This window comes from Trachurus trachurus (assembly GCF_905171665.1).
Source record: "Trachurus trachurus genome assembly, chromosome: 20".
Lineage (NCBI taxonomy): Eukaryota > Metazoa > Chordata > Actinopteri > Carangiformes > Carangidae > Trachurus > Trachurus trachurus.
In genome coordinates, this window is record NC_139911.1 from 21,540,563 (window position 1) to 21,553,310 (window position 12,748).

General features: G+C 44.7%; 1 protein-coding gene across 1 annotated transcript; it reads right to left on the reverse strand.

Annotated features, from left to right (window-relative positions):
• On the reverse strand, positions 1 to 12,344 carry LOC311003982 (acetylcholine receptor subunit delta-like). Its single transcript, XM_083995909.1, has 12 exons — positions 12,192 to 12,344; positions 10,557 to 10,702; positions 9,199 to 9,243; positions 8,999 to 9,108; positions 6,990 to 7,145; positions 6,712 to 6,821; positions 5,341 to 5,541; positions 4,049 to 4,160; positions 3,656 to 3,770; positions 2,623 to 2,833; positions 2,256 to 2,374; positions 1 to 345 (listed from the first exon to the last, which is right to left on the reverse strand). The coding sequence occupies exons 1-12, from the start codon at positions 12,247 to 12,249 to the stop codon at positions 163 to 165; spliced, it is 1,566 nt and encodes a 521-aa protein (XP_083852035.1). The 5' UTR covers positions 12,250 to 12,344; the 3' UTR covers positions 1 to 162.
• Between the last annotated feature and the right edge of the window lie 404 nt (positions 12,345 to 12,748).

Below are 12,748 nucleotides of genomic sequence, written 5' to 3' on the forward strand. Positions count from 1 at the left end.
AAATGTTTATTCAAGCCACACCAATAAAATTAAAACAATAACATATCGATCTAGATATTCACTTCAAATTGGAGGAAAAAACACACAGCTATGCACGTGAAAAAAATGATCAAACAAATAATAAAGACGTAATAACACTGTGTGTGTGTGTGCGTGTCCCTGTTACAGCAGGCGTGGGTTCTCCTCTCTGTAGTCATGTGGGTCTCCTTTGAAGGGCAGGTGTGGTGGGTGGTTGCAGATTCCCATCAGGAAGATGATGATGGTGCCCAGAGTCATCACCGGAGTCACCAGGAAGAGACAGAGCCGGTCCACCGTGCGGGCGATGCCGCTCCAGTTATCTTTCTCCTGAGACACAGCAGCACGGTCAGAGTTAGTTTACACTTTACTGATGTACAGTAGATATGTGGCTCAACATCTGACACAGATTCAAAACTCACACTGAAACTGTCATGAGGTAAGGAATCACTACAGACCAGCTGTCTTATTTTCACTGCGCTAGATGCAGCGAGGCGTCCAAAAAAAAACAGACATCATCCAAACCCAAAGCATTTTAGAAAGGACACACAAATGGGGCGCCGTTTAGCCCAGTGGGTTGGACAGGCCCCATAAGCAGAAGCTACAGTCCTCGCTGCAGCCAGTGAATCCAGAATCTGGTGGCTCTTTGCTGCCTGTCATTCCCTCTCTCTCTGCCTCCCGATTTCCTGTCTCTCTCAACTAACCTATTAATTAAAGACAAAAAGCCCCAAAAATATACAAAAAACAAAACAAAACAGGACACATAAAAGGAACAAATAAGGGAAGAAAACACTTAAAGCTATGGTCTATGATTTGAAAGAGGATGAGAAAATTTGGAAAAAAGCACCTCTCACACACCCCCGCCCCTCCCCTCCGAGCTCGTATGGCCCGCCCCTCGGGGCCTCCTCGCGACACGCCTCCCTCCCCCCCTCCCCTCACAGAGCAGAGCGGAGGCTGCAGAGCAAGCAACAAGCCTGCTGCCTTCAGAAACCAAATGAGGCTTTGAATGCGGAGTAAAATGTCATATTCACAGTCACAACTTCCACAATAAAACCAAAGATTACCTGTTCAACATAAACTCAGCACCGCTGCAGCCTGAACGGGTGTCTGCACCGCGGCGCCGCGGAGCTCCAGGCCCCGACTCTTCCTGCTCCTCTCCCCCAGACACAGGACCCTGTCCTGGGTCACCCAGCGCAAAGAGTCTCCCTGTAGCATGAGGCTGTGCTCGGCGCCAGCCTACTAATGGCGGCGGCGCCAGTCCCGATGCCGCCGCTGTGCACCAGCTGCCGGTGATGAGGCGGTGCCAGTCGCCGTCGTCGCCGTCCCCGGCAACGGGACCGCGGCGACCGCTGGTACGAGCAGCGCCGCCGTTAGCAGCTGTTAGCACAGCCTCATGCTACAGGGAGACTCCTCCACAGGGTGCTGTGTCTGGGGAAGAGGAGCAGAAAGACCGGGGACTGGAGCTCCGCGGCGCCGCGGTGCAGAGACCCGGCTGCGGCTGGGAGCGGCTGTGTGTCGGGGAGAGGAGGAAGACCAGGAGCTCAGCAGGGCCGCGGTGTGCAGGGTGCAGAGCACCCCGGTCAGGCTGCGGCTGGAAGCGGCTGTGTGTCAGGGAGAGGATCAGGGAGACTCGACGCGGCACCGGTACCGGTAATAACGGCAGCAACACATTCTGTGCTTATGTACCGTGCTTCTCTGAATCCTAGTGGGCCTTTTTCGGCAGACTGACCGGGGGTGGGGGGCAGCAGGAGCTGAATTGGTGGGTTCATGTGTCTGTGGCTGAGCAGCTCAGAGCGGTTACAACTACTTGTAGTTTCTAAGCGGAGGGGGTGGGGACGAGGCGGGTCGAGGAAGAGCAGGCGAGACGAGGGGATTGGATGGAGGATACGAGCCAGTGGGAGCCGGATGGGGCGCGCGGCGCCCATTGGTCAATTTCTATGCAGGCCCACGGCTGATAGACTGAATGGATTTTTTTCGTTCTTTTTGCTATTTATATTGTGTATATCGGACCACAGGACCATAATCGCCATATAACGATGTTAATAATAATTACCAATGCTCCAAATCGTAGACCATAGCTTTAAAACTGGATTTTAAAAAGATAAAAACAAAAGAATAAAATTACAGTGAGTGGATGAATGTCCAGAGTTAAGATAGATTAAAAAAACAAAACAATGGCAGACAGAAAGGGAAATAAAACCTTTGACTTTTCTCAGTAAAATAATAAATGCCTCTCTCACCTCGTTGAAGTCGTTCTTGTTGCGCATGTGTTTGATGATGTAGTTGGCTCCGTCCACAGCTGGCTTGATCTCTGCAAACAGCTGGTCTGTTACCTCGCCCTCTCCCTGTGGCTTCACCACTACACACACACACACACACACACACACACACACACACACACACACACACACACACACACACACACACACACACACACACACACACACACACACACACACACACACACACACACACACACACACACACACACACACACACACACACACACACACACACACACACACACACGGGAAAGGTCAGTGGGCGTGTGACAACATCCTGCATTAAGGGGAGAAGGGACGACCTGGATGAAAACAGAGGACGTACCTCCGGCGTGCGTGGTCCGTGTCACCAGCCCGTGTCTCTCTGACTGTTTCTCGAACATCAGCTCACTGCGGGACTTGACGCTGTAGTATTCCTCTGCTGAAGCAATGTAACCCACTGAGCTGGAGCGCCGTGGCAGAGCGCCGTCCCAGTACGGCTCCGCCTCCGCCGGGCGGGACATACGCAGGATCTGGGGCAACTTCTCCAGGAAGAACTGGACAAAGAAGAAGACGTATACATCTGTTACGATTTGATATGACAATGTGATCAACACAACACCACATCAATGTATCAGTTTCATGAGTCTGATGGCGCTTATAATCTTCCTTTAAACATACGCTCATTGACTTCTTTTCATAGGTTTAAATATTTTGAGTTAAATTGCAACATGTTTCAGATGATGTTATATCAATATTATCTGTAACACAATGTAATTTCAATTTGCAATGTTATGTTATTATTATTATACATTTCTCTTAGTTTTACTAGGCTACTGCTATGGCCATTTGCAGCCATCAAGAGGTTGTGCTGTGCTCATTCTTGTACTCATTTCCTTTATGTTTGTGTTGATGTCTGTTGTCTTTGTTGTATGTTTGTAGATTGTTGATTGTGTTTTGTCTCTTTTTTTTTTGGTTGTAATGTATTTTAGGACCCCCTCGAAAACGAGAGGATTCTTCTCAAGGGGTTTATCCTGTTAAATAAAATTTCTGAATGAATGAACTTTAATCAAATACTTCAGCATCATCTTCACTCCGGGGAAAACTAATGTTTAGTTGGAATAAACGAGTAAAGAGGCAGAAAAATAGATCTGATGAAATTAAAACTCAACATTTCATCAACTACAAAACACAGACACATAGAAACACACAAAACAACCAACTGAGTTAGACTTTGTAGACGTCGGGTGTTTAAACATCTGAGTGTTATTACTGTTGTGAAGAATAGGTCAGTGCCACAACACCAAGCCTGTGTGTGTGTGTGTGTGTGTGTGTGTGTGTGTGTGTGTGTGTGTGTGTGTGTGTGTGTGTGGTTTTACCCTCTTGGTCCATTCAGACATCACATGTGTGCTTGGTGTCCTGAAGTGCAGGTTGAGGACGACCACACAGTTCAGCACCACCACGGTAACCAACACCATGATGAACATTAAATACCTGAGGGAGGCAGACACACACACACACACACACACAGACACACACACTAGATGAAGTAGAAACTCTAATACTGTATTGTACTGCAGAATTAATCTTTTATCAATTAAACACCAAGCTCAGCTTTACTGGTTTAAGGGTTTGACTGTGTTTCTCACTCTAATGTTACATCATCATGAATGTAAACATAACATACATTTCTGTCAGAGTGTCAGGTACAGCTAAGCCTCCCTGATGTTTCCAGATGTGGCTGTGTTTGTGGCTGTGTGTGTGTTACTTACTTGACAATAAGCGGTACAGACATTGAAGTCTCGGGCAGCCTCTGAGAGATCAGCAGCAGGAAGACAGACTGAGCCAGGAGCACAGAGATGGACAACGTCATCTTCTCACCACCTACACACACACACACACACACACACACACACAGGTCGGGGGGGGGGGGGGGGGGGGGGGGGGGGTCGGTGGTTGAGTGGTTAGAGAGCACCACCCATGTTGGCATATGTCTAAAGCTAGTGTTGTGGTACTAGAGACCAGTCTTCACCACATTTTTAAGGTCTTGGTCTCATCTCAGAGTTGACTACATTTTTACTCGTTTTATCCCTGACCCCCCTTGGTCTTGGTCTTGACTTGGTCTCGATACGCTCTGGTCTTGGTCTTCACTCGGTCTTGGATTAGGTGGTCTTGACCACAACACACTAAACTCCCGACCAAGTCAATCTTTAGTGCATGTCACTCCCCCAATTTATCTCCCTGTTTTCCTGTCATTCTATCAAATAAAGGAAAAAAATAGCCTTTACTTTAATATCTTAAAAAAAAAAAAAAGTCCTGATCATGAGGCGCCACCGTAGCAAAGGGTTAAAGTCAAACTCATGACCTTTTGCTGCAGGTCATCCCCTCCCTGTCTCCCCAACCCTCCCTACATCGTCCTGATCAATTAAAGGCAAAAACTGCCCAAAACAAGAATTGAACACGCCCTGATCACAAAAGCACTACTCAGGTCAACAGGGGCAGTTTGATGCAGTTTTTGCTTTAGTTTATGACCACCATAAACATTGTACAGTACTGTGATGATGATGGAAAAATATAATGTGTTCATTTAACTTGGTTTATCATATGTCCTGTTTTGCAGAGAAGTGTGAGAAGGCTTTGTTCAGGAGAACAGCCTTGAGATAGTGGAGGTATGCCACCTGCTTTGATACAGCAAAGTTTCAAGAACACCTTCCTTGCAACGTAAGAGATAACATGGCTGTTGCTAGGCAAGGTGATACACTGTGTTTAAATACTGAGAGGCTTCTTTGTTTGGGGAGCTCCTCTCCCACAACCTTGTATGTGTGAGATCCTGTGCACTGTTTGAATAAAGAGATACTGACTTCATCATCCTTGCTCTGAGAGTGGTGACTTTTTCACCCACAGATGACAGCAGAGATCCGGAACAACAATTGGTATATATAAACCTGTATCTGTATGTTTAGACACCAACAGAGGGTAGAAAGTATTTTCTTTTTGCATTTTCTGTAAGCTAAAGCTGAATCTTTCATGTTGTGTGTGTTTGTAACGGGGTGAATGCACTGACTGTCAGCGGGCAGGTAGTAGACGAGCGAGGCCAGGAAGGAGATGAGCACACAGGGGATGATGATGTTGACGATGTAGAAGAGAGGTTTGCGTTTGATGACCAGGTAGAAGGTGATGTCCTGGTGCTTGTTGCTCTCCATGGGAATGTGTTTGTAAGTGTTCCTTTTGGCGGGCCGGTGGATGATCTCCCACTCTCCGTTCTCTGTCAACACCAGCCACGAAACACAGAGGACAGAGAAGGGACAGACACAGAACAGGGACAAGATGATGATTAACCCCTAAATGTGTGTTAGAGTGAACCTGATGCTCCCCAGGGTCACTGAGAGGTCACATCCTCAGTAGTGGCTCTGAAACCTGGGATACAACAACTGACACTTTTAACTATTAACCTTTAACTGGATTTTTAAGAATCCAATCATATCAACAACACTGACTGTCTTGCATGAGCTGCATGAAAGGAAAATGGACTGAAAGGCCCCACAGGGGAAACTATGGAACATTTTATTCTGCGTAATGTGAAGAAGTCTTGAAAAGATCATTTTAAGCAGCATGTGCTGAGTTTGACGTCTTTCTTCTTACCTTCTTTTTTCTACTAAAAGCCTAACTAGGGACGGGAGTTGGAAACTAGCATTAGCTATAATCTCTGTATGCAGAACATTAGTCACATTGACTTGTTTGTAACGAGTGGAAGTGTCACTATGTTAACCTGCATTGTCCCTATCAAATAAACTGAATTAAATTAAAAACATTTACAGAACATACAGTATGCAATGTGAGTTTCTGATAAACAAACCATAAGCTTCATAAAAGTAGAGACGTTAAAGGTCCAGTGCGTAAAATGGAAGTGACGGTGGCCTCCGAGGACAAATAAAACTTGTTTACCAGGATGACTGGGAGTATTTCAGGAGCAGTGAGCGATGAGGTGAAGATCTAAACCATATTACAATATGTCTGCTGTTTCCTCCTCCTTCTGCCGTACAAACATGGTGGAGCAAGATGGCGATACACTCTAAAGCAAGACCCTTGCTATATGTAGATATAAAATAATAATTATAAGGCTATGAAACCAAAATTAATTTTATTTTATAGCGATTATATACAAATATCTTCATGGGTAGTATATTCAGATTTTGCTAATAAACCTTGACAGTTTTTACACACTGGACCTTTAAATATATCCATAAAAACCACTCACACTGACCCAACAATCACTGAGCAATCACATCATTACTAATATACAAAGACAAGATGAAAAAAAAAGCACAGTATCTCAGAATCAGGAAGTTGATGTGCGATAACTACTGAAATATCAAGAATAGATCAACCAACCAGTTCTGCTTATCTGTGTGTGAGAGTGTGTGTGGTAGGACACCTGTAAAGCTTGCGGGGTCAATGACGATCCATTCCACCTTCCATTTGCTGGTTTCATCCTCTTCCTCTTTCAGCAGCATCCTGATCTCTTTGGCGTTGTAGGTCAAAGATCTGCAAGGCAGCATGGGTAACGGTCTGATCTGTAACGTTCTTTTTCCTTTCCTTAATGAATTTATCTTGATCCTGCTGAGCTGTGATCTATCATACACCCTTGTCAATCCAAAGGTTATCAATGTGCAGTTGTGAAGTGAGCACATCAGTGTGTGGATTGTGTCTCACGTGAATTTGAGCGTGCAGTTCTGCCAGTCGAAGGGGAAGTAGTTGACGTTGATGGAGCAGGAGGAGCGGAAGATGGCAGGAGGCAACCAGTAGCACAGACCATCAGTATAGACCAGGACGTTACTGTAGTAGGCCACCTGGAACTGGGCGTCGTTACTGAGAGGAGGCACAGATACCAAACATGTCTGAGTGCACACTAACACAGTAACACAGCCCTGCCAGCCCTCATTACTGGGAGCAAGGAAAGTGAGCCTTTGCTCAAACTTGCTCAACTGTGCAAAAGTTTTAGGCACTGTACTGTAAGTGAAGTGAAGATGCTTTTGACAATAATGCCATGATTAGTCTTAAAGCCCCTGTACAGACTTTTCATTTATTGTTGATTTTGGCGCCCCCTGTGTACAAAAGCGGTGGTGTTTTGCCAGAATGAAGACTGCATTTCCCACTGTCATGAAGACATTTGTGTAGATTTGTTTTGGAAATGTCGGAAAGAAGACAGGACTTGCATTTTTTTTTTTTTTTTTGCAGCGTAATGTATCTGTTCGTATCGTTTCGTCAGTGGTCCGACCCGACCATGCCTTCCAGAGGTATAGAATTAGACTACTTAGAAATAGCGTATCTTCACACTGATGGGCTCATTTGCTGTTGTAGGTAACAGAGACACATCAGCAGAAACCAGAGACTTTTGCGTATCCAGTTAAAGCAACATTGCGGAGTTTCAGCTCAGTGCTTCCACCATCTGGTTGAGAAGCGCTATCGTCTGGGGGGGAAAACGAAAACGAAACTTATCAGCCAGCGCATCCAGCGTTTATTCCCATTAATAAACGACAGTATTTCCCACATGTTTGCAAGGAGACTGTGTGGCGGGTGGTCGGGGGAGGGGGTGTGTGGGGTGGGGGGGCGGCGGCAACGACGACGACGACGACCGGAGGGGAACCGTAAGTTTCGCTTTTACCCACCACGTCTCTCCCTCGACGCAGAGGGGAGGGGGGAGGAGGGGGGGCGGTGTTTCGTACCCGTGCAGGGAAGTTACATAGTGCAGTTTCAGCCGACGCGACCCCGCTCAGGCTGCGGCGGCAGCACCATTCATCCTATTAACCATTCTACCATTGCAATGAGTCTGGAAACATTATTTTAAGGCCGAAAAACTCTGCAATGTTACTTTAAAAGCTCCGTACAGGGGCTTTAGTTTAAACAAATCATAATTTGTTTAAGACCAGCACCAGTTCTCCTCCTTGCATGCAGTTTTTCAAGGTTCTTGACCGGCAGGTCGTTGAAGCATCTTGGAGAACTTGCCACAGGTCTTGTGTGGATTGAGGTCGTCTCAGTGACTTTTGTCTCTTCATATAATCCATTGGGTCGTTGTCATGCTGCAGAACACATTTGGGGCCGATTAGAGTGTTATGTCTGAAAACAATCCATAAAGTATTGTGTTTTGTTGTGTCGTGCCGTGTCGTGTAAGGCAGTGGCTCTTAAACTTTTTTTATCAAGGACCCCTAAACTGACACAAATTAGACCACGGACCCCACATTGGACAAAAGTTTGAAACAAACACCAGAAATACACAAATATTTGTTCTGAGACTGAATAACTACTTTTAAATGTCTGGAAAAAAAAGTAATATTTCTGGAAAAAATTGTAAAATTGTGAGAAACGTTTGGGGACCAACTTGAACCCTCTCAAGGACCCCTGGGAGACCCCGGACCCCACTTTGAGAACGTAAGGTTGAGGTTAGGATACCAGTGACAGGCTGTTGTGCCTTTAAGAGTTTCAGCACTGGTTGTGTCGTAAACTGTTCAGGCCAAAAGTTCAGTAAAAGCAACGATATGAAGCTACACCCGTGTGATCGTTGAGTCCATACAAACACAATACAGAGGCCTGTCGAATGGTACTGCATCATGGATAAGAACCTAAACATCTTCAGTGCCTAAAACAATTGCACAGTACTGTACAACATGTTTTCTCTTGGGTTTCTCTACCTCCATTAACAAATAAAGGAAACTGAATCTCACTTGTTTTCCAGCACGATCTCTGGCAGCCACAGCATGCTGGACGGCAGCCGGAGGACATCGATGCCATCAAACTCTGTTGAATTCCACGTCAGCCGGTAGTCCACCCATGTCTGTAACACACACACACACAGTTCTGTTCAGTTCAGACAATTGCATGGGGGGAAATAAGATGCTGAGGAAACTGTGACTTGTTTACATACGTGATCTATCCACACGTTGGTCAGCAGTGTCTCCTCCACTTCTTTCTACAGACAAAGGACAGCAAAGACGGATTAGAGGACGGACAGTGTTCAATTGTTTTGACAGCTTTTTTCACCACTCAACATTATGATGGGCTGAATTTCACTAGTTGTCAACCCATTAGATCAAACACAGATAATGTAGAAGATTGGATTAAAGGGATACTTCACCCAAAATGGATAATTCACAAATGTTCTACTCACCATCATTCTGAGAACTTTCAGAGTCATCAAAATGCTTTTGGATTTTCATATAATGGCGGCGGATAGAGTTCACTTTTGAATCGTCCAAAACACACACTATGAAACATCCAGATATCTCCATACTGCTCGTTCTACTGACCCAAGTGTCTTGAAGCCGCAACATGAAAAAGTTGTTCGGAAAAAAATATTATGATCTCTGTTTTCAGCCTTGTTGTAGCAGTAGCTCTCACTGGCTGCACGAGATTGCTGTGAGATGTTCCATCGTGTTTATATCACACATCCAATGGTTTACAACGACAAACGAACATCTCGCAGCAACATCAACAGAACCACCAGGAGCTACTACTACAACAAGGCTAAAAACAGATCAAATTACTTTTTTTCCAAACAACTTTCATGTGGCGGCTTCAGGACACTTGGGTCAGTACGGACGAGCGGTATGGTGAATTATCCATTTTGGGTGAAGTATCCCTTTAAGATTTAATCGCGTGGATTAAGATTTAATCAATTAAAAGAAAATCTAATAAAAACACAGACATAACAGGCAAGTGAAAGTTTAAGTGGAAATACAGTCATCAGGACTGAGTCTCACAGTGCACCTGATGACATCCAGCCAGTGTTTTTTGTGTGTGAGCCTCTGGAAAAGCAGGAGTTGAATTAGAGAAAACACCACATGTACAGTCACAGGCTTTTTTGTTCAGGCAGGTGGTTGAAAAACACTCAATACACCACTATAAACCTGACAGTGAATCTACCTACAGAACACCGGGGGCCACTTGTGTGGGCCACACTGTGAGAGGGGCTGCTCTCACACACTCTCTCACACACACACACACACACACACACACACACACACACACACACACACACACACACACACACACACACACACACACACACACACACACACACACACACACACACACTAGATTTCAGCCATATTGGTCAAATCAAATAGGGTAATATGGAAAAATGGTTGAACTCAGTGCAGTTTTAAAGTTTTCATCTGAAATTTGCAGGAGGTCCGAGTGCATTTACTGCTTCATTCCACTGTAAATAGAAGATGATTGTTCTGAAAACACACACACACACACACAGAAAAAGATGCTCTATACCAGAGAGATGAGGTTGGAGAGTGTGAGGGCGAGGTAAACATCGACAGCCTCCTGCTGCCTCTCCACAGGTCGCAGTTCTTTGTTGTATCCTCGCTCCTTGAACAGGTAGTTGATCAGACGCTCCTCCTCGTTCCTGCCCCAGCACTCTGACAAACAGAGTTTATTCTTATTAAACAGAATCAGTCCTCTTGCTTGTGTCCAAATCAAGATTCGCTAAAACTGAAACAGTTTATTTCAGTGGAGTCCTTCAGGAGTCTTTCATACTGAGTGTACTTGTACTTGCCTTCCCTGAAGCTGAGACCCTCAGTGATATGCTGTTCTCCTTGTGTCTGCTCAATGTACTTCTAATTCTGACACTTGATTATCATACTGTGTACTTTGTTTAAAGTTGTGTTTGGTTCTGCTTGTTTGCTTGTTTTGGTTGGTCGGTGTTGCTGTTGTGTTGTTCTATCTCTGTAATCAGGGCGTCATTGGAAAAGAGATCCTGCTCTCAAATGGCTTCCCTGAATAAATAAAGGTTTAAAATGAAATGAAATGAAATGAACTCTATCAAGGAACAGCAATGTACATTATTATACAGAGCTATGAAGGAGTGGAATGTCCTTCCTAATTATGTTATACAACAAAGAAACATGGTTAGTTTGGTTTGTATTGTCATTTATGAAATGAAAAGCTGCTGCCTTGCAAAAGCTAATGGGGATCTTAATAAACCAAACCAAAGCATTTATGCACAGTACACGCAAACAAATACAAGTAAAATACAAACGGTAAACAGAAATATATAACACGGTTTGTCCTCTGCATCTCCTACAGTACAAGCTTCACCTTCATAAAGCCACTGATGGCATGCGCACACACACAAAACAAACAGGGTCTGAGTGTGTGTGAATGCTTTCGTGCCGTTCATGTTTCACTCCATCCCAGCAGCTGTTGTGATGCCAGTGCACAGGCAGACATTTCCCCTCCACACACTCCCACTTCACCACCCAGCCATGTTTGTTTTGTTTGCAGATACAGTGATTTGTTATTGAATCAAAGCGCAGTCAGGACGTAAAGCTTCCTTTCAGCAACTGACTGTGACTGAGTTATTTTTTATTCTTTTAAGTTCACCTGTTTTGTTTTTGACAACAGGAACTAGTGTAGGGCTGGAACTAACAAACCTTTTTTTAATATTAATTAATCTGATGATTGTTTTGAGGACCATAAAATAGTCAAAAAAAAATGTGAATCTAAAGTTCAGGTTAACAAACTCACACTGCTTCATTTCTCCAAGTATTGTTAAAAAGAAATTACGAGAAGAGAAGCTAAAAGTTCTTAATTCTTTTGGAAAAATATCTAAATGGTAGCTCAGTTATAAAAACTGATTGGCAGCATATAGTTGCTGAATCAAACTGTGTAATTTCAGTTGAAGAGCTACTGAAGTGTCCCGTGTTGTTTCTACAATGCTCAGCATGTGATTGTGGGAAAAAGCTCTTTTTTTTTTACGTATGAAGATGACAAAATATCTAGAAATGACACCAAATCTTTGTAGCTTATACGCAAAAAAAGTGAGCAGAGGAGTTCAAAAACACACATCAGACTTCAACTGGTGCAACATAACAAATTTCACATGTGTCAGAACCAATAAGAGCTTACCAGTGGAGAGCAGAGTTAGCAGGAACACAGAGGCCAGTGCTGCACGCTGAAGCTTCATGGCTGACTGGTGGTGAGGGGAGAGGACGCCTCACACACACCGACCTTCTGCCAGTGGACTGGGGGAGTGGGTGAGTGACAGGCAGCAGCTGCAGCTACACAAGGAGGAGAAAATAGAAAACAGGCGTGAGCAGCCGGCTGCTGTCACCTCCACACTCTGTACGGGAAACAGACACAGGGAGGAGGAGGAAGAGGAGGAGGAGGAGGGGGGTGGGCAGGCATCACAACATTGATCCGACCTGATGATCAGGAATCTGAAGGTGTTCGTAAGACATGAGAGAAACATCACCCTCACATCCAATACTAGGTGAGACCGATCTCAACACAAAGCCTTCGTTTCAATATAGTGTGTATACATCTGTAGAATATGCCTAAAAAGATAGGCGTCAAGGTACAAAACTACACTGCAATTAAAAAAAAATAAAATACAGAACAAGACACAGAATTACTATTTTGGCATTTGGTCAGCCACCTCGAAAGCAGGCCAACTGCTGAGGTTG

What these genes read in the sequence shown, in the direction of transcription:
- LOC311003982 (XM_083995909.1), bottom strand. Translation starts at nt 12,249, where the DNA reads ATGAAGCTTCAGCGTGCAGCACTGGCCTCTGTGTTCCTGCTAACTCTG. An exon ending in TGACCCCGCAAGCTTTACAG is followed by an intron (nt 5,542 to 6,711) that starts GTGTCCTACCAC and finishes TGGTGTTGACAG; the next exon opens with AGAACGGAGAGTGGGAGATC. An exon ending in TGTCTGAATGGACCAAGAGG is followed by an intron (nt 2,834 to 3,655) that starts GTAAAACCACAC and finishes TTCTTTGTCCAG; the next exon opens with TTCTTCCTGGAGAAGTTGCC.